Genomic DNA, 21,231 nt, shown 5'->3' with positions numbered 1-21,231 from the left:
TATCTATTTCTACCGCCTCTGGTCACTGTGAACACTTGTAGTTGAAGTCTGGTGCTAGACTGAAAGCTTCGTGAAGACAGCCGCCCTCACCTCCTCACAGACCCTGTATCCCCTCCACCATGATGGGGCCCGAGTACAGCATTAGCCAATGCTATGGCGTTATGGGGCAGATGAACGACATAGAATACTGTTTTTGAAATTTAGAAAGTAAAATGTTTCATTCCACATGGCTGATAAATGATAAAGTAGGTTTTGGCACATGAACAGATGTGAACTAACTCTATTTTGTATTTATGAGATAGCCACAAGGCCTTAGAGACTAAGCCAGTGTGTCACCAGATGGTTTTTAATACTTTCCCTTCTTTGACATTAGCTTCTGGCTGCAGAAGTCAGATGTATTTTCAGCATCCACGTAATCTTCAGGCGCTAATTAGCATCTCATTCTTTCGCCAATTACCATTATATTAATTTTCATGCCTTTCTGCCTACTTGAGAAACAAAATTTAAAACATTGTTTGTGCTTAAATAGCCACTGCCTTTTTATTCTAAGATACAGGCGTTTCTGAAGCATTTTGAGGTTCAGCTCAGCACAACAGGTCTTTTACAAAGGAAGAATAATCCCCTTACCTGGCTGAAGCTCACTCCTTACTCCTTCCGTGTACTGAATGAAGCTTGCAGCTAATGGGAAAGAAAACAAGCAAATTAGCCGCTGATCCTGTTCCAGTTTCTCACTTCACACCTGGAGTAGATGAGGGTTGTAAGGATCTTCAACATCACCCTGTGAGCGAATGCAGGGCATTCTTCCCTATGGGTGTGTCCCACAGATTCCCAATGTCAACATGAATTTTCTGGGAAGTTGATGTTAGAACCAAATACCGAAAAATCCAAAACTGCTTAAACTTAACAGATGTCGTCCTTTAAATTCAACGATGAGATCTCAACTCACCAAGCACTGTCCTCTCGCTGTTGACTGAGCAACTGATAGCTTGCATGTCCTTCTCAAAGGTGTACAGATGCTGTTAAAACAGACAAAAAAGGGGGTAGGGGGTTACAGGAAACAACGATGCATGAATATACGTTCCTGTTAAACTTTATACCAAATATTGTTTAGTAAAACATTTCCTAAAGAGACCTCAGCCTAGGATGATATTCTGGATTATTTTTCAAGGAAAACATTTAATATTTTATGCCATGTTTGGCGCTGAAACTTAGCTATGAGACAGGCAAACAGCACAGTGAAGGACGTGAACTTTGAAACCAGGCTGGACCCACGGTCCAACCTTGGCTGCTATTTGCCAACTGTGTGACTTTGGGCAAATTACTCAATTTCCTAATTCCATCGTAATTAACCTAGGACTACAATATGTGTCTCCTGTTACCATGAGGACCAAGAACTGCTAGGGTGGTCTAGCCAAAGTCAATAAAGTATCTCATGGGGTTATGGGGATCAGGAGAGACAGTACTCACAAAGCACTTAGTACAATGTACGCCGTCATAGTGAGACTCAAATGTTAGCTAGCGTTACAAGTACTGAGATGTGGAAGGCTTTAATCACATTGCACACTTGACTATGACACTACTGGTTGTGTCACAAGAGTATCTCACATTTAGAGACATGGCTAAGAAATCTATCTTTATGTAATCTTTTCTTCTTTAAGAGTGTTTGAAATGTTCAAAATATCAAGAGAAGCTCACCATGGTGTGCATACCAGTAACCCAAATCTAGAGGCCAAGGCAGAAGGATTAAAAGTTGGAGGCTATCCTGGGCTATATAGTGGGACCTTGACTTTAACAACAGAAAGAAAAGAGTCAAAAGATTCCATTTCATCAATGAGAACAGTCGTGTAGATGGGAGATACAACATGTAGGTTAAGGGCTGTGGACATGCTATGGCTGAATAGCACCACAGGGAAGTTACCGGAGGGGAAGTTTGAGTTACTATGAAGGCACTGGATTTGGGACTAGAGGGATGGCTCAACCTTATGAGCTACTCTTACTAAAGATCCAAGTTCCATTCCTAGCACCCATGTCAGGAAACCCATAGCTGCATGTAAGTCCAGCCCAGAAGCATCCAATACCCCCTTGGGTATTCATGAGCACAACCCCCACCCCATGTACACACAATCAATAACAGAGTCTTTTTTAAAGCAGTTACTAAATTCCTGTGGAAGTTTTGATTTTTTTAAACACTTGCTCTGGGTGATTCTTATAAGTAAGAAGAACACAGATTATATACTATGTTTTTAATATTTTATACTTTTTACTATGAAATACTGCATGAATGATCTTGATGCTTAGACGATGCAAATGCTGTTGACTATAACATCCAACCTTCCAAACCTCAGGCAATGTCAGCTCCTTTCCAAGAAGCAAGTTTGCCACATGCACAGGAGCCTTCCAGACTTCCCATGGTTACCTCAATATAGACTATACCTTTCATTTCATAGTTTTCTAACCTGAATGGTGTGTGCTATCCTATCAAACGTTATTATTCATGCAGCAAAGCAGTTTGGAGAGTCTTCTGTGCCTGCATACATTTACAGAGGTGTATGTGTGTGTGTGTGTGAGTGTGTGTATGTGTGTATATGTGAGTGTGTGTGTGTGAGTGTGTGTATGTGTGTATATGTGAGTGTGTGTGTGTTATATGCAAATGTAATGCAGGCACACATGCCTATGCCTGTGCCTGTGAGAGCCAGGGGTCAGAGTCAAGTGTCTTCTCATGCCCCACCATTTTGGCTAGACTGTAAGACCCATAACTCCCTGGACCCCACCTGTCACACTCCCAGTCCTGGGGCTGCAGGTGTGCACCACCATGCTGTTTTTCACATGTGTGTTGGGGATGTGATCATGGGTCTCCTCATTTGTCCAGCAGCACTTTAAACCATGTTGACCTTCTAATGCAGCCCAATTTATAGACTTCTTAATCCCTCGGCAGTTATTTTTATTCCCAAATATCTTATTGGTGGGCATTAATTTATCTCCCACTTTTAGGTATTAAAATGATCTAGTTCACACACACACACACACACACACACACACACACACACACACACACACACACACTCATATTTGAGCCCCAACATATATAAAACTTTCCAGTGTTGCGGTTCAAACCCAGGGACTTGTACACACTAGCCAAGTATTCTACTACTGAGATACATTCCTCAGCCTCAGGTACGTCTTTGTGGGCCTATATGAGAATTGCTGCATCATAAGGAATACAAGGACGCAATTCTTCAGTTGTAAACAACAAAAAAATTCACCAAACTAGTTTATGAGAAGAAGAAAGAGGAAGAAGAAGAAGAGGAGGAGGGGGGGAGGAAGAGGAGGAGGAGAAGAAGAGGGGGAGGAGGAGGAGAAGAGGAGGAGGAGGAGGAAGAGGAGGAATTACATAGTGACTCATGAAACTGGGTAATAGGAGAATAGGAGGCAGGTCTGGGCTTCAGCCATGGTTTAATCCAGAACTGGAAATACCCATTGGAAGAATCTTTGTCTCAGATTCCCAGGAAAGTCCATTAGGCACTCGTATTTCGATGTCTTATTCCCTCCTGCATACACTGAGGGCAGACTAGAATGGAATGGAAGTGAGGAAAAGAGAGGAGAGAGGGGTAGGGAGAAATGGGTTAGAACTCCCTACTTATGCGTACGTAATGCGCGTCCTCCTGTTTGGCCATATTAGGAGAGTCATTCGTTTAAACCTGGAGAGAGCAAGACCAAGATGAAAAGGACTCTCTTCTCCCTATTCATCCCCCTCGGTAAAGCTAAAATCCCCGAAGGATGCACACAAAATGAAAGTAAGAAGACTGGGAAGCTGAGTGAAGAAGACACGGGTTGGATGTATGGCTCCACCATAAAGCCGTGGGTCTTACCTCCAGCACTGCAGGGGGCGAGGGGGAGGCAAACTCTCTGGGGACTTCAAGCCCTGAGACATGAAGCAGCGATGACTCTTTTGCATAACATAGTCTAGACTTGAAACTAAAGAAGAGACCATAACAGAAATGGTGCCAGGAGTAGACAGAAACACACACCCCATCCCCCAAGGCAAAGAAACAAGAAATGCAGGAAGACAGAGGATGATTGCCAGCTGCTGTCCCACCAAACGATGTGGGAAAATGCAGCCCACTTCTCCCTTTACGCACAGAGGCTGAATGGGGAGACCGGTCCTACCTCATCCAGATGTCCCAGGCACTCTCTTCGCTCATGCCAGAACAGAATCAGAAAAGACCCCCTGGAAGGAATTTACTTCCTCCCAACCCAGAGACAGCTGTACAGGGCTCATGGACACTCACCCTGACCAGCACTGAGGAGACACATCTCTTCCTCACTGGAGCATGAGGGGGTTCAATGGGAAGCCAAGCCTTCTGCTCTCACCTGACCCAACACCTGCCTATCAGTCCCTAAGTCCTTACCCTGAGGTTGGTGGGAACCTAGTGGGAAACTGCAAACCGCTTCTCTACCTTGGACTACCTAACGGGCGCCCTCTCAGCTGAGTCTCATCAAAGGAAGGCAAGGGGAGGGCTTGGGTTCTCCCACCTCAGCAGGAGTGAGGTGGTGCCCTCTATTCCCCCATGAGTTCTGTATTAGAGGAAACACTAAAACAGAAAACTAAATAAGATGTAGAGTCTCTTGGGAGATACCCAAGCATGATTCATACCAGGGACCAGGAAAACTTCAGCTCAAGTGAGAAAAAAACAGGCATTAGCACTAGGGTGGAAAATACTAGGTGCTGTGGCAAAGATTTTAAAGCAGCTGTGGTTTTAAAAAAACAAAACAAAACAAAAAAACCTTCAATAATGCCTTGGTTAGGGTTTCACTGCTGTGAACAGACACCACAACCAAGACAACTCTTATAAGGACAACATTTAATTGGGGACTGGCTTACAGGTTCAGAGGTTCAGTCCATTATCATCAAGGTGGGAGCATGGCAGCATCCAGGCAGGCATGGTGCAGGAGGAGCTGAGAGTTCTGTCTGCATCTGAAGACTGCGGAGCACAACAGTCCCTTCCAGGAAGCTAGGAGGAGGGTCTTAAAGCCCACACCCCCAGTAACACTCCTACTCCAACAAGGCCTTACTCACTAATAGCGCCCCTCTCTTGGACAAGCATATACAAACCATCACAAAGAACTTTAAAAGTGATTGAATAAAAGCTAAATAGAAATCTTAAGAAGGAAATATATAAAGAAAATGCATAGAAATTGTGCACCTAAAAATTGCAATGATCAACTATTTATTTCTAAAATGATAGCAACATGGTTTTAAAAAAAATTATGAACTTGGAGGAAGAATAAATACCTCGTCTGAACAACACAAAGGAGATAATCTGGGATGGAGGAAAAGGAGCTGAAGCTCAGACTATCACTAAGATCTGTGTTAACCACTCTGGTGTAGTTAGTGTCCAAAGAAGAGAAGAATGGGACTTAAAGACACAGTGGCTGCTGCGTGAATTGCCTCAAATCAAACAAAAGATTTAAGAAGCTGAATGAAAACCCAAACAAATCCATAGGAGCATACTCAAGTAAATTTGCAAAAAGAAAGAAAGAAAGAAAGAAAGAAAGAAAGAAAGAAAGAAAGAAAGAAAAAACAAGGGAGAAATAAAAAACTTTTTTCTTAAGTGATTGGGGAAACTGATACCTTAAAGACAAGGAGGATCCCCATGAGAAGCTATGAAGGGGGGAGGGAATAAGAAAGGAAGGGAAGGAGGAAGGAAAAGAGAGGGGGGAGAAAGGAGGAAGAAAGGAAGGAAGACATTGTTTTCAAGACCCAAAAGACAAGTCCTATCACCCTGAATTCTAGACTCAGCAAACTCATCCTTCCAAATGAACGAATGAAAGAAATGTGCAGGAAAAGAAAATTAAGAATATGCGATCGGCAAACCAACTGTAAAACACTAGGACTAAAACAAAGTCTTAAAAGGCCAAGAAAATGATTTTAGTAAAAAAAGAAAAAGGAAAAGGAAAAGGAAAAGAAAGAAGGAAGGAAGGAAGGAAGGAAGGAAGGAGGGCAGGACATCGGGGAGGAAGAGGAAACATTAAAGAAGAACAATATGGGTAGGGCCATAAAGAATTTCCTACTTCCTAAATGACATTGGACAACAAAGACAGGCATCAAATGTGGGTCCTGACAAACACCAAGAAGCTAAGGCTGCCTGTCGCTCAGTGGTACAGCACCTGCCTACCATTAACCCATGGCTAGACATTCAACCCTAAGGTCCACAAGAAAATAAAAGGTCCAAACCAAAATAAAAGTCCTTTTTAAAGAGGGCAGGGTGTGGGGGCCTGGCTGGAGAGATGCTGCAGTAGTCGAGAGTGCTCACTGCTCTTACAGAGGACACAGGCTCAGTTCCCAGCACCTACATGGTGGCTCTCAAGTCCAGTTCCAGGGTCTCCAATGCCCTCCTCCTCTGGCCTCCATGGGCTTCTGAGTGCACAGAAGCTCACACAAGGACACATAATATATATATATATATATATATATATATATATATATATATATATTTATATATATATATATATTTTTTTTTTTCAAAGAGAGAGAAAATGTTGGAGACAACTATAAATTTAGGAAAGCCAATGACTTTAAAAAGTAAGGGTCCTGAGTTTCACTGGTCACCAGCAGATCTCGGGGATGATGGCAGGGTTATGTACGTGTGACAGCAAGTGGTAAGGACAGAATCTCGCCATCATGATGAAATGACACAGATCCATCCATACTATGCATATCCCATCACTGTCCCCATCCTGGTTCTACTGACATGCTACAGTTATCCAACTGGAGACAACTGAGAACTTGACAATTTTAATCATGTAAACCGGAAACACGTTGGAAGGCGAGAAATCATTATATCCCTGCAGCCTTCATTCCATCCTGGAGGTCTTATCACTAAAATAAAGCATCGTCTTTGTCTTTGCCTTTGTCTTGGTGGCACAGTTCCGAAAACGCAGAACTTGAAAGAAAATATAAACTCCACCTGACCTGAGATGCAGTCCATTTCCTCAACAAAACCAATGAGCCACGGGGGAATCATGTGGGCTGTAAGGCTTTCTGAATATGTGGGAAAGATAGAAGAGAAAGGGCGCTTAGCAACTGCTGTGGTCTGACGATGTCTCCCAAGTCCATAGGCTGGAGACAGAATCCTCAGCCTGGAGGGAAGGCCCAGTATCCGGCTGTTGGGTCACAGAGCTCTGCTCTCCCTGTGGGCTCCTGGTGTTTTCACAACACTGCGCTAGTTCCTGGGAGATTATTATCATAAAAGTGAGCTCAGATTCCTCCTGTCCTCCTGTTCTCCCTCTTCTCCTGTAGGCCATTTAATGACAGAAAGAGAAGGCCCTTACCAAATGTGGGACCCTTGACCTTGAACTTCCCAACATCCAGAACTAACTATCTGTTCTCTACAAATTATGCAATCTCGGGTACTCTGTTAGAGCAGCAGCGAACTGGCCAAGGGACCAACTTGAGTTCAAGAAAGGTATTTATTACATCAGAACTGATTAAAATTCTCCACTAATTTATGTCTTAACCAACTTATTTCCCGAGGAATCTCCATGTTTTAAAATCCAAAGGAGCTATTCGGAAGAAAGAAATAGAATACAAAACATCACTCCTTGCTTCCGGCCCCAGGGAAGGGGAACCTATCAACGGAAGGCAGCTGCTGCCCCACCCCCACCCCAGCCGGGCTGAAATTTCATATAACGCTGCTTCTGAACCGTCTTTTCAAAATTCAGACCATGTAGAAGCCAAGAAAGGGGCTGTCCTAGTACCCAAAGCTTTCGTTGCTCTTTCCACAGACAGTCTTGACCGGACTGGCCTCGGTCATCCACGTGACTCTGGGTCCTCACAAGGAGAGCACTGACTTGTATGGTCATTGAGTCAGAGGATGAAACGATGAGTGAAAGAACAGCTGTGGGCAGAATGGGATGATGGGAAAAGAGAGCTAACCACGACGGAGCCAAAAGAGAAGGGTGGCCTGAGGGAAACTTAGAATGGAGATAGGATATTTAGGCTCCAGGGCCACTGAGATTCAATTCTCACACATGCCTGCCACCCTCATATCCCAATTAGATAAAACATGTCCACACTGTCCAGGAAGGAATGGGAGTCGTTTATTAAGAGAAGCAGGCATTTCCCCAAACCTGGATTGTTACTGAAAAGGAGCAAGAACAATGACATGAAAGTCAGCCAGAGTCAGAACTTAGCATCCGAGGGCATTATTAAATTGACCAAGGAGCACACACACGGGTCTTGGGGAAGGCAGTGGACTTGCCACTTTTCTTTTTCTCCATAACATTTAAAATTAGTCTCAGCCAACTTTAAATTTCAAAGGACTGAGGTTGTATGAGTCATCTGGTTCAGTAGTCGTTATCCTCTTCCTCCTTTTTTTTAAAGGCAAAGGGGATTTTTAAAAGCTAAAGAAATAGGAGAAGGGAAGAAACGAAAGGATATCAATTCTTAGGAAATAAAATGGAAGTTTATATTTGAAAAACAGAGGAGGCAGAAAGAAAATGCAGTCAACTGAGAAATCTGCAATTACCTCATTTTCTCTGGTTTGGCAGTCAAATATTCCAAAGACAGCATTTCCCTTGTTGTCCTAAAAATTAACCAGAGGTTTATTAATGCCACCATTTAGGAAATCAAACCTGCGGTAACACTCCATTTTAGCAATAGGCACTCAAAGGAAGCCTGTTGTACACATCAAGAAGGGTCAGACCTAATTCAGCCTTTCACTGAAGCCTCAAGAGGGAAATGGCTCATCCCTGAACAGCTTGGGAACTCTGAGGACTGGCTACAAGGCCTGGCCATGAGCCTCCAGCTGTGTCCTTGAAAGAATAAATGTGGCATATTCTGTAAGTAAAACTGAATCTTTAAGCAAATCAATCCTGAATACAGCCTAAGAGTGTTTGTTTTTTTTGTTTGTTTATTCGTTTGTTGAGATAGGACAAACCCTGCCTATCCTGGACTCACTTTGAAGACCAGGCTAGCCTCGAACTCACAGAGATCCTCCTGCCTCTGTTTTGAGTAGTGGGATTAAAGGCATGCACTGACTTTAATCAACAGAGATACAAAATGTATAGAACTTGCTGCTGAAACTACTCCTTGATGCGTCCCTATTAGCAGAGTTATCAGAAAAGTTAGGACATCCAACACCAGAAGACCTTAAACACACAGAGGGTTAACTCTGCTTATATTTACACCGGAATATACAAAGTAACCATAGTAAGCATTTTCTCAATGACAAAAAATTAACATACTAACTGGGTTTAAGTATCTAGGCTTTTTTTTTTAACTTGAAAATGAAATTATCCATCCATTCAAATGTTTTGAATACCAGGTATGTAGTTTTATCTTATTTTTAAAAGATGAAAGATGGTCTTTCAGCACTCTTCAGCAAAACCAAGGACGTTCAAGGTCAAGTACCAACAAGTGCTTGTTGTTCTTCAATAAAGGAGCATCGAGATTGTGTACAAAGTTAGTCTTAGCACTGGGGAAGCAGAGGCAGGCAGATTTTTGTGAGTTTGAAACCAGCCTGGTCTACATGGTGAATTCTAAGTTAGCCACAGGTACATAATCTCAGAAGCAAATCTGTAAAGTTCTGTAAAACGTTAATATAAATGATTAAAGCAGCAAACTGCATGTTGCATGTATTTACTGCAGTAAGAAGATAGCATGGACTTACCTTATAGGTATAAATAATGTCTCCATTTCTTTCGATGTTTAGTACATGTAAGCTCCCAAGAGATGTTTCTGAAACACCCAGAATATATAAAGGCAGGTTGATATTCGGAAAAAGGTTTAAGCATGTCTAATAAACATATCAATGTATCATATGTATATGTATATGTATACATATCAATGTATCAATAGAAGAAATCAAGTGCAAAACTCCGTGTTGATGCTTCTGTTACACAGAGTTTACAAGCGGGCAGACTTCTTTAATCTATCACATTATAGGTCAAAACATTCGTGACCTTTCGGGAACAGGAAAGGACTCGTAGGGCTAGGTGTCCAGGGAGGGTGGCTGAGGTGCCGGGGAGGTGGCAGACTCTGAGTACACTCATAAGCTCGCAGAGATACTCCCTGGGCTAGACACCCTTGAGCTCTAGGCGATCTACTTCCCTATCTACTTTCCTAGATAAAAGCAATAATTTTGATTGTATTCTACCTTTTCTTAATGCATTCTGAGGCTACATCAGGAATGGCATACCGACTTACAATTATTGCAGTTTCCTGCTAGGTTCACCCCTGCCAGGTACTCAGCTGGACTCCGGGTATTTAGGTAGTAAATTGAAACGGTAAGATTTTGAACTCCGAGCTTTTAATGAGGAGATGGCTCAGCTGGTAAAGTGTCAGCCACGCAAACCTGCAGACCTACACTCGGATCCCAGCACCCATGTAAAACACCAGACACGGCAACATCCATACATCTGTGACCCTCGTGCTGGAGGAGTGTATTCAAATGGATCCTCTAGCTTTCGGGCAAGCTACTACAGCCAGTCAGTGAGGGTCAGTGAGAGACCGTGTGGAGGACCCCAGAAAGGCAGACGAGGCTGGGTGTCTCCCCCCTGTGTGTCCAGGCTTCCTTTTTCAGACACTGAACCTCACTGACTGACTTTATCTACTGAAGCGGAACACAGAAAGGCCTCTGTGTAGTAAGGACCCAGGAGAAAGAGAGGAAGAAAATAGAATCAGGAAGGGATGTGGGGACTTCAGGGGAGTCTCTATTAGGAGCCTGCCCCGAAAGGAAGGCATGGCCACAGCTCTGTGTGAGAACGGCCAGCTAGAACACCTAAGTCCTGATGGTTCTCTATGGGGGCTGCAGCATCAGCTAAGAGGCCTTCCAAATACACGTTCCAGGGTCAAGAAGCACAGCTAAGGTTTCAAGCAGGAAGTAGACTTTATTCATTATAAACTTTCTTTGGTTTTTCTCTTTAAATCCTTCTTTGGCACTTCCAGGGCGACGTGAACATTTTTCTGGATATGGCTTGCATGCAATGACCTTTTCTAGCCTTTTACTATCAATCCTCTTGTGCCTTGTGTCGTAGGTATGAGACTTGTGAGCAGAATGTCCTTTGGTTCCTCCACAGCATCCCCATCCCACTCCCACCCCACCCCACCCCACATCTGACACGCCCACGTTCAATTGGGTTAGTACTCCAGGTCACCCAGTATGGTCACGTCAGGCCTCATCTATAGTACCCTTTGTTTCCTGTGACTGACTGTTTTATCCTTGCAGGCGAGAGCTCGTGCATTCACTCCGTTATTAACCTGTCAGTTACATGTTCTTCTCCTGTACTTTTACCAGTTAGACCTGAAGTTGTAGCATGTATGTCCAGCGTTAAGCTTTAATGTTATGTGGAACCCAAGAATGTGATGCAGCCTAAACTCTCATTCACTCTTAATAAGTTGGAAAAGCACCTGGTTGTGTCCACTGAGGCTGAACACGGGTGATTCAGCTGGTTCAAACCTACCTGTATCCTAACAGCAATATATACAGATGTATATATTGTAGCAAAGCTGACCTACTGTGCTTCACTGTTACAAAACTGTATCTGCTTTTCCTTCCCAGTCCTGCTCCTGGAAGGACGACTCCAAGACTAATTAGTTATTATTAAGTGCCTCGGCCATAAGGTCTGGCTCACTCCCTGACTAGCTCATACTTATTTAAACTATCCTATGTCTACCCTGTGGCTAGTTACCTCTCTTTCAGTCCCAGCCCGTTTCTCCCTTCTTGTCTCCTCAGTCTGTCTCCCTTCTCGCCTATCTCAGCTTTCCCCTCAGCTCTCCCTTATCTCTCACTGTTTCTCAGAATTCTCTCTGTCCCTGCCAGTGTCCCACCTCCTACTTCCTGCCTCAGCTCATTGGCCATCAGCTTTGTTTTTCACAGGCGATGATGCTTATAGAAGAGTCTCCCCAGAGCTCGCAGTGATTCTGAATCCCCCAAAATGCCTCTCGAGAATAGACCAGGCTATATCTAAACAATGGAGTGCCCTGTGACCGTGAGAAAGAACCAACCACAGCAACACACGGAAGTCACTGAGCAAAGTCAGCATGGCGGTGCATGCCCTTAATCCCAGCACTCGGGATGTAGGTCTCTGTGGGTTCGAGACCAGCCAGGTCTACATCACAAGCTCCAACACAACCCAGGACTACATAGAAAGAGAGGGTCTACCAATAGATAGATAGATAGATAGATAGATAGATAGATAGATAGATAGATAGATAGATAGATAGATAGATAGATAGATAAATCATTCCCCCATAACCATAAAAACAAACTGCATTGTTTGATTGATGTGTTTCTGAAACTGGCAAAGCCAGTCTCTGAGGCTCAATGAGTGATTACCTCAGAATGCACAGGACTCAGTGGAGATAACCTGCTCTTTCCTGCTCTGAGTGCTGGCTCTGTGGACTTCTCTCGGCGGAAACTGATTGAACTGTGAGTCCTTATGACGTGTGTACTTTCCAGTAGAAAGATCATCTTCCAGAACAGGACATAAAGGCCCTTTTTACAAAATATTTAACTTAAAAATCAATGGCCTGCCTTCACCTACAACTCTTAGGGCAGTCTTGAATCTACAGTTAAGGGATTTAAATAAACACTGGTGTGTAGCACATCGGTGATGAGTAGTATCTGATTCTTTTTCACCTTCTTCAAAAGCTGGGCACAACTAAATTATTGCTTGTGCATGATTAGAGTATCCTAACATTAAAACATTACGATACTGACTATGGGAAACTCAAATCTTTAAATGAAGCACGCACAGCAGCCGACAGCAGCAAATTCTGTTTGTATTTCTAATTCGAAAGGGTAAAAAAGCAGGATAAAATGAAGGATAGTGGGAGAACTGACCCCAGAGCTGGACCTGGAGTGAGAACCTCCAGTTGGTCTCAGGGAGGCTTGGCTGTCATCTGTCCTTCTTCCTGCCTATCTCAAGATGGCTGTGTAAAGGTTCTTCAGTGAGGATGCAGAAGTGGTTTTGTACAGCTATACACTCCTATTAGGCTGTCAGAATCACTTCACACTGATTCTTAAAGGTATGACTGCTCATCTGATCTAACAGCAGAACAAGGCTCTGTCAGCTGACCAGCTTCTCACAATGTGTTCTCATTCCCACATCATGTACATGGTGGCTTGGGCACTATAGGCCCATTATACTTAAAGAACAACTGAGGACAGTAAGGTGAAGACCCTGGGCCAATACCACCCAGCAAACAAATAGTGCAGACTCATGTCAAACCCAGAAAATGACAAAGAGAACAGAGAGATAGGGCCCTGCATCAGGCATGATGGGAGGATGGATAATTACTCTTTCAGGGGATTCCATAACCACTTAAGAGATGTGCAGCAAACTCATTCCCATCCTGCAATGACGCAACCCTGCTAGAATGCAGTGTGCCGATATTTTGAGAAATATTTGTTTTCTTTCAAGAGTATAAGGATGCTGGGAAAGGCCTTCGCAGAAGTATACTTTAAAAGGTTTCAGCTAAGATAAGAAATTCCTTTTACAAGAAGTCCTGATAAAAACCTCTTGGCAAAACATTTATTTTTAGATAACTAAAAATTCTTCACCAAATGCAGACTACAATTATCATGTACATGTGTATGTACATATATACATACATACATACTACATACCATGAACACCCAACTCTGTCTGTATTAGACACATGAAAGGAGACTTTTAAGGGAGTATAAGGAATATTGATGCTCCACACCAGAACCAAAATATTCTTTTTAAAAAAAAACATATTATATTTTATTTATTTAGTGGGGGGGGCGTAGAGTGGGGAGTGAGGATGAGAGTGAAAGATACCTGTGGCAGTCAGAGGATGCCATGTAGGAGCTGGCTCTCTCCTTACACCATGTGGGACTCAGGTCATCAGGCTTGGGAGGCAAGAGGCTTTACCTATTGGGCCATCTCACCAGATCGAGCTGTTCTGATTTTTAAGAGCCTAGTGTGGGGACCACTCCCTTGTGTGTGTCCAGTTCCCCTAGACATTTCTCATTGCACAACACCTATTAGCTACCATAGCTAGAACTTGGATCAAAATATGGAGCAACCACAGTAGACAGAGTTGAAAGAAGTAAAAATGCCTTTGTGGATCTGTTAGCTAATGCGAACTCTGGTTAGACTCCTGGCTTTCATTCCAAGGGTGTGTGGAGTAGATGTATTTAGCAATGCTGGAAATTTAGACTGATGTCTCACTCAACCTCCCTGGCCCTCCCTCTCTGGAGCAGTTGCTCATGCTTCAGTGCACACTTCTCTAATCATATTCAGTAATGTCTCTGCTTACTTATTCATTCTGACTCTTCCCCTAGTAGGGCATCTCTGGAAAGTCCAGAGGAGGAAGTTTAGCAATTTCAAATGAGGAAACGTGCTTTAATTTTACAGTTCAGTATACTCTGGGATCACAATATCACACTCTGATAAGGAAGTTACTTGCATAAGTAAACCTGCTGAAGAAAGCATGAAACACTGGAAGTATTGTGATGGCTGAGGTAAGGTGAGGCAGAAGCTGGCTTCCCAGACAATCCTGCCCACTTCAGTCCATTCTTTGCTAAAGCAGAGTGATTACACATTACAGGAAGATGTTTGCCAAATGTATAAACTTTAGTCTAAACTGCTAGGTGACAAAAATTGAATGGTAGTACTTGGAGAGGGGCATCATACAGTCTTACAAAAAAAAAATGTGAGACAGCTCCTAGCACACAGATAAAAAGGTGGTAACATGGGTGCTCTTGGTCTGTACCCAGCCCACCCAGTCACCCAGGCTCAGTATGACCAGTCTTTATAATCCTGAGATCAGGACTCTTGAAATGTTACACATTCCATCCTCTGAATTAAACGAGAAGAAGCAATCATGGGCTGATTCATTCTGAATCAATAGAAAGAGAACTGAGAGTTAGAAAAGGAGACTGGGGACCTGGGGAGGAAAAGTAAACAGGAAAGACAGTGGTTATAATAGAATGGTGAAACAGAAAATAGTGTGACTAAGATTAAGCCACCCTCCCCGCCCCTGCCCTCCATACCCGACCAGTGTTCAAGACCATATACAAGAGAAAATAAAGAAAAGCTCACTTTTGAATGAGTTGCTTGGTAAACTATATCACTCCCCATATGAAGAGTGTAAGATTTAAAATCATCCTTGTGTGTCACAAATTCAAGCCTAATCAAACCAGGGGAAAGCACAGGAAAGAAAACTCATGCTCTTTCTAGAATTACACAGATGACCCCTGACAACATTTGAACTTATACTTTTTTATTTCTTTTCTTTTTTTTCTTTCTCTTTCTTTTTTACGGAGCTGGGGACCGAACCCAGGGCCTTGCGCTTGCTAGGCAAGCGCTCTACCACTGAGCTACATCCCCAACCCCTTGAACTTATACTTTTTTAAAGTGGTGCCAAAGCAACACAAGACATCTAGTAAAGATGCTGGCTGGAATGGGAAACCCGGGGATCTCCCAAATGCTAACCTCCTCTCCTGTCTGCTTAGAGAAAAGCTAAGTAAAGCTGGGTTCCCTATGAAGTACTGTTTCCCAAAAAATGCTTAGCCCTATGGGATTACACCTGTAAACTAGAGATGACCCTGAAGCCTGAGCAGGGGGGTGGGGTTGGAGCTCTAGATGTAGGCCTTTTATACCCAACCTGACAGGCCTTTTATACCCTACTGTAATGCCTCGCTGGATGCAGGTACTTGAGGGAAACCAAGCTGGGGAACAATCCCTGAAGGAACTGACCATGCTCACTAACAACACTGAAGGAAGGCTCTTTTTCAAAAGGACGGTCCACACTGTGAAATACTGTACCCAGAGTAAAGTAATCACTTCTGTGTAGCCAATGAACCTGAATAGAACTCGCAATACTGAGAAGAAGAGATTAAAGCAAAAAGAGAGCATATGGTTTTCATTCACTTGAAATTCAGATAAAAATGGATTTAAAGCTATCAATAAAATGAAAAGAATGTTAAAATATAAATATTCGGACAGCCACCTCTGAGGGAACTGAAATGAAGAATCATAAGGTGCATGCACACAAGCCTTCAGAGGTCCTGATATTGTTCAGTTCGTAGTTGGATATTACATACATGGTTTTCTTTTTAGATCATTATTTAGCAATGTTAAAGTATTTATGTTACTGTTTTGATTTTTGTGAATATTTTCTCATTTCACTTCAAGAGAAATCATATTCCCAAAGTTCAAAGCAGAACCAAGAGTAGGCACAATAACCAAGTCTGGCCTCCTACCCTTCAAGCCTTTGTTGACTACATTTCTATTTTACAGCTACCAAAGTTCCCTTGCTCACTGACTACTTTGGCAAGAAAGTCATATTTCATGAGGATTACTTAGTATCAGTAAAATGTTTTCAATTTGTTGGTGTAAAAATATTAACAGGGTTAGTGAGATACTTAGCAGGCAAAAGTGCCTAACAAACTGAGTTTGAACCCCAGATGGTGGAAGAAAAGAACTACACTCTGAAAGTTGTCCTCTGACTCCACATGCACACTGTGACACTTGTGCATGCACACACACACACACACACACACACACACACACACACACGCAGGAATGCACATGCATACATACTCATGAACACACACATTCACACACACACATCATTTTTACTCATTCATATACATGTACAATAAATCAATAAAAGGTTGTAACTTGGGAGGACATTAAGACTTCAGATTTAAAGTATGTAGAAAGCAGACATATAGTGATTGGTAGTGTTACTCCTATTTATGTCTTAAAAGCTGATACTTCACAAATAATTTGCAGAAGCATAGATACACTATCAATAAAGTAGAACCTCAGCTTTCCCTTCAAAGGCTAACAGGTGTGTGTGAACACACAGTGGTACATAGGTGTATGTGCCTGTGTAGGTCAGAAGTTGATGTCAGATGTCCTCCTCAGTCATTGAATGTAACTTTCAGGAATTCAACTAGACTGGCTGGCCAGCAAGCCCCGGGATGCTGTTGTCTCTGTCTTACCAGCACTGGAAGGGTAAGTGTGTGCTGCGCCACACACACACACACACACACACACACACACACACACACCCCTTTTTGGGAATACTAGCGTTCAGGCATGGGCTCTAGTGTTTGTGCTGTAAACACTTCATCAACTGAACCATCACCCCAGCCTCCGGTTTTGTTTATTTTAAGCTACTACCCTCTGCTGATTATCAAAGGTAACAATACTATGGGAAATTACTGCAATGCTTTGGGAAACAGCAAAATACTATACAAAAAACAAAGCCAGTATTTCTGTTCTGGTAAGTTGACCTGTCTTACACAGATTTATAATTCTTCACAGGTGAGTGGAAGATTCAAGGAAGCCAAACTCCAACCTGGTCACACACAGCTTTTCAACTACAGCCCACACACGGAAGCGTTAGACGGCGCTGCTTTTATATTTCACCTGGCCTCTTGGGTGCAGTTGCTGCCATTTAGCAAGATACCGTGGGAGCTGGGAAAGGACTATCTCTGTGGTAGGAAACAGACTTGGAGTTGCCCGCCGTGTGTCAAAAAGTTAAACCATCCAGAACGTTAGGAAAGTCAGTAAAGCAGAAGCTCCGTAAGCTCTCATAAAGTTATACAGTTGCTTATTTGTGATTAACAGTCAAGGTCAAGAGCAAGGACAAGGTCAGCTGCCAGTGCTCCTGTGCTAAACCACAGGTATCCTGCAGACATAGCTTCTGCAAGAGTTTAGGAAAACAACTGTGGATATAGGTAATGTGATGCCCCGCCCCCAATCCACTGGCAACCTAAGGTGTTAAAGGAAAGCCAAAGATATAGGAAGAACAATATCAGCTAACCAGACCACCCAGAGCTCCCAAAGAATAAACCACCAGCCAAAGAGTACACATGGAGGGACCCATGGCTCCAGCCGCATATGTAGCAGAGGATGGCCTTGTTGGGCATCAGTGGGAGGGGAGGCCCTTGATCCTGTGAAGGCTGGATGCTATGTGGAGGTCCTAGGGGATGCTAGGCTGGTGAGGTGGGAATGGGTGAGTGAGTGGGGGAAGCACACTCATAGAGGCTTAGGGGACAGGGGAGAAAATAAGAGAGAGGGGATGGATGGGATGTGTGGTTTGTGGGGAAGGGGGATATCATTTGAAATGTAAATGAGTAAAATGATTGAAAAGAAAGAAACAAACAAACAAAGAGGCAAACACATGAACACTTAGAGCTCTTACGCACAAGGTGAGACCCAGAGGTGCCATTAACCTGGAGTCAATTTAAGCCATGAAGATGCTTCCTTATGTACTGCTTCAGAGAGACAGAGACAGAGACAGAGACAGAGGGAGAGGGAGAGCGAGAGAGAGAGAGAGAGAGAGAGAGAGAGAGAGAGAGGAAGAAAAAAGGAAGGAAAGAAATAAGAAAAAAGGAAAAGAAAAACTTAAATCTTAAATTTCAGACGCCTTTCTTTTAAGTGGCTCAACTCTGGGAACACAAAAGTCATTTTCCACTCCCCCACCAAAAGAGCCTCAGGCGTGAGGAACAAGTTCCAGTTGCCCTGGGGAGGCAGGAAGCTGAGCATCCCTGCCTCTTTGCTGCTTGCGGTGCAAGGGGCAAGGGTGGGGTGAGGTAGGGTGGGGCGGGTTTAGGGGTGTGTTTGGTGTCTCTAGAGCAAGCTGCTGTGCCTTTAGCACCCATGGACCCTCAGTCCCCTACGTGCGGCCTGAAAGAGCACCCTCTCCCTCTCTACATCACATCTGAAGGGAAATGACCCATAAGCCAGCCGTCAGAGCCTTCAGAGATACAGACTGTTCCTCAGATACTGATGTTCCTCAGTCTTAAAAAAAAAAAAAAAAAAAAAAAAAAAAAAGAGGTGTGTACGTGCGTTAAACCACCGAACTCCCCTTCTTAGACGCAAACTGGCGCTGAGAGCGCTCAGCATCCTCGCTGGGACAAACAATGCAATTGCTAAGATATTTAAATGGTCATTTTCCTGAACACCACTATTCATGCTGGTTCGGGTCACCCTACACTTCAAAGCGCTCCTGATCCTAGCTGAGACCTGGAGGCAGGCGAGAGCGAACCATCCCGCTGCCCCCCACCTCCCCCTCTCTGTGGCGACACATCAGGTACCACTCAGCGTGACCGCTCAGGCAGCCCCAGAATGTGCCCGCGGGGACGGCGCCCCTTCCACCCCTGAGCCTCTCTGGGACTTCGGGCGCCCGACCCCCTCCCGCCCCCTCCAGGACGGGCGCCCAGCACCTGCGCCTTCGTCTCCTTCATCTGCTGTCGCTGCCTGGACGAGCAGACTCGGGAGCACGTCCGCCAGCACGTCGAAGTGGGTGACCAGCCGCAGAGCCATGGCTCGCAAACAGCGGCGGGGCGGACATTCCGGGCAGGCTCACACCTCCCAGCCTGCAGCCGCCTCTCTTCCTCCCCGCCTCCCGCTGCTGCTTTCGGTTCAGGGTTCTGGGCGGCCCAGCCCTGAGGATCCTGAGCACCGCCCCTTACAGGCCTGCACCGGGGAGCATTTCTCGTAGCTCGGGGACACCGTCTCTCCCTGTCGCTGGCGGGAGGTTGGGGGGGAGGGGCGGGGATTGTCCTAGGGCCCGGACGGGGTGACTTAGCCAGCAGCTTCCAAACCAGACTAGGGGGAGAGGGGACAGCGGTGGGATGCGGAGGCCTTGCTTTCTTCTTTAGTCCCAGGTCGTTCCACCTTGCTCCACTTAGTTAGGGCCAGGTCACCTGAGGAGACTCAAAGTTACACCAAGGCAGCTGGCTCATGGGCCTAGTCTTTTGAGCTCCGATCCATATGGTGATGTTTCAACGCCTGTAAACTACAAGGTGCTGTTAAGAGACCCTAAGGAAGATTAGCTTAGCACAGGCTGAGTTCTCTTTGCCTTTCAGTCGGTGCATACTGGCTTGAGGAAGCTGGCTCGCCCACAAAGCTGGCTCGTCCACAAGTGGCCGCTGAGGAGGTTTGTCTGTAGCCACGTCCTTCCCGGGTTCCTTCCCAAGCCCATCTCTTCCTCTATAAGTAAATTCTGGTGTTTTCATTCTACCACCCAGGCTTACTCTGCTCAAGGGATGTGCCATCAGGAAGCTTGGCCCTGTGAGATGCCATCCATCTTGTACAACAACAGCAGGTAATCGCTGTTGCTAAAACTGAAACAGCCGTACCCGACATGGTGTCTGATACCTATACTGCTTGCACTTAGGAGACGGGAGATGAGCTTGGAAACCATGGTCAGCCTGGGCTAGAAAGTGAGTCCTGGTCTCAAAAACACTTAGCTAGCCCCGTATCGCAAAGCAGAAGACAAACAACTTACCGACCTAGAAAACACTGCCCAGTCTTTACCCAGCGCTGGGGCCCTTTCTGTCTAGAACTAGAACTCCCAACTGATCTGGTTTCCAAGAACCCTCTGGTTATACACACCTTCCTCATGTTCAATGGTTCTGAACCTTCCTAACGCTGCCACCGTTTAATACACCTCATATTTAATGCACCTCATGTTGTGGCAACCTTCAACCAAAAATTTCTTTCACTGTTACTTCCTAACTGTAATTTTGCTACTGTTATGAATCATAATGTCACTATGTGTTTTCTGATGGCCTTAGGTGATCCCTGTGAAAAGCTTTTTCCACACCTACCCCCTAGGGTTCGATGCACACAGGCTGAGTGAGAACCACTGACCTAGAACATCTCCAGGAGCTCCCAGGCCTGATTCCACACAACCTCCCCAGTACAGCCCACTGTAACCTTCCTGACCCCAAAGGGGCATTGCTAATGAACCTCACTGCACCTGAGGTAGGCTTTTGAGATTAAAAATCAAACTTGGGTCTTGAGAGAGCTCTTCTGCTCCAAACAGGGCACTGTGGAATAAAGTATTAAGATTATTAATATTAGTAGTATTAGTAGCTTAATAGTATTAATAAGCTAAAGAACACTTTTTCACTTGCGTCTTAAAATTGGGCTCTCAGGACTACAGATACCAGAGTTGCCTGAGGTATCTTAGAATGCAGGGCTTTCTGGCCTGGAGGTGGACAAGGCTCAGAAGTATTTCCTAAGCCTTGGAAACCTGAGTCTTGGCTGTGGTTTGAAAAACATTTGGTAAGGGTAGAAGTCTTGATTTTCCTCTAGAGATTATCTCTCAGAGGAAGGTAGTGGGTGGTTTGGAGTAGAATTCTACTGCTCACATAAAACTTGCATAAAGATTTAAGGGAAATCTAATGCCAACATTGGCTGTGGATGCAGGGGAAGTTGCAGGAGACATGA

At 44.3% G+C, this 21,231-nt stretch overlaps 1 protein-coding gene across 1 annotated transcript in view; it reads right to left on the bottom strand.

Moving 5' to 3' along the window:
• Gsap (gamma-secretase activating protein) overlaps positions 1 to 19,387 on the bottom strand; it is a 93,934-nt gene extending 74,547 nt beyond the window's left edge. Inside the window, 6 exon segments of the mRNA XM_032907071.1 lie at positions 628 to 678; positions 947 to 1,016; positions 8,529 to 8,585; positions 9,672 to 9,739; positions 12,136 to 12,141; positions 19,218 to 19,387. Coding sequence (XP_032762962.1) covers positions 628 to 678; positions 947 to 1,016; positions 8,529 to 8,585; positions 9,672 to 9,739; positions 12,136 to 12,141; positions 19,218 to 19,317 — 352 coding nt within the window. The 5' untranslated portion in view covers positions 19,318 to 19,387.
• Positions 19,388 to 21,231: the final 1,844 nt, after the last annotated feature.

The sequence above is a fragment of the Rattus rattus genome, chromosome 6 (genome assembly GCF_011064425.1).
Source record: "Rattus rattus isolate New Zealand chromosome 6, Rrattus_CSIRO_v1, whole genome shotgun sequence".
NCBI lineage: Eukaryota > Metazoa > Chordata > Mammalia > Rodentia > Muridae > Rattus > Rattus rattus.
This window is presented reverse-complemented; position numbering and strand designations above follow the sequence as displayed.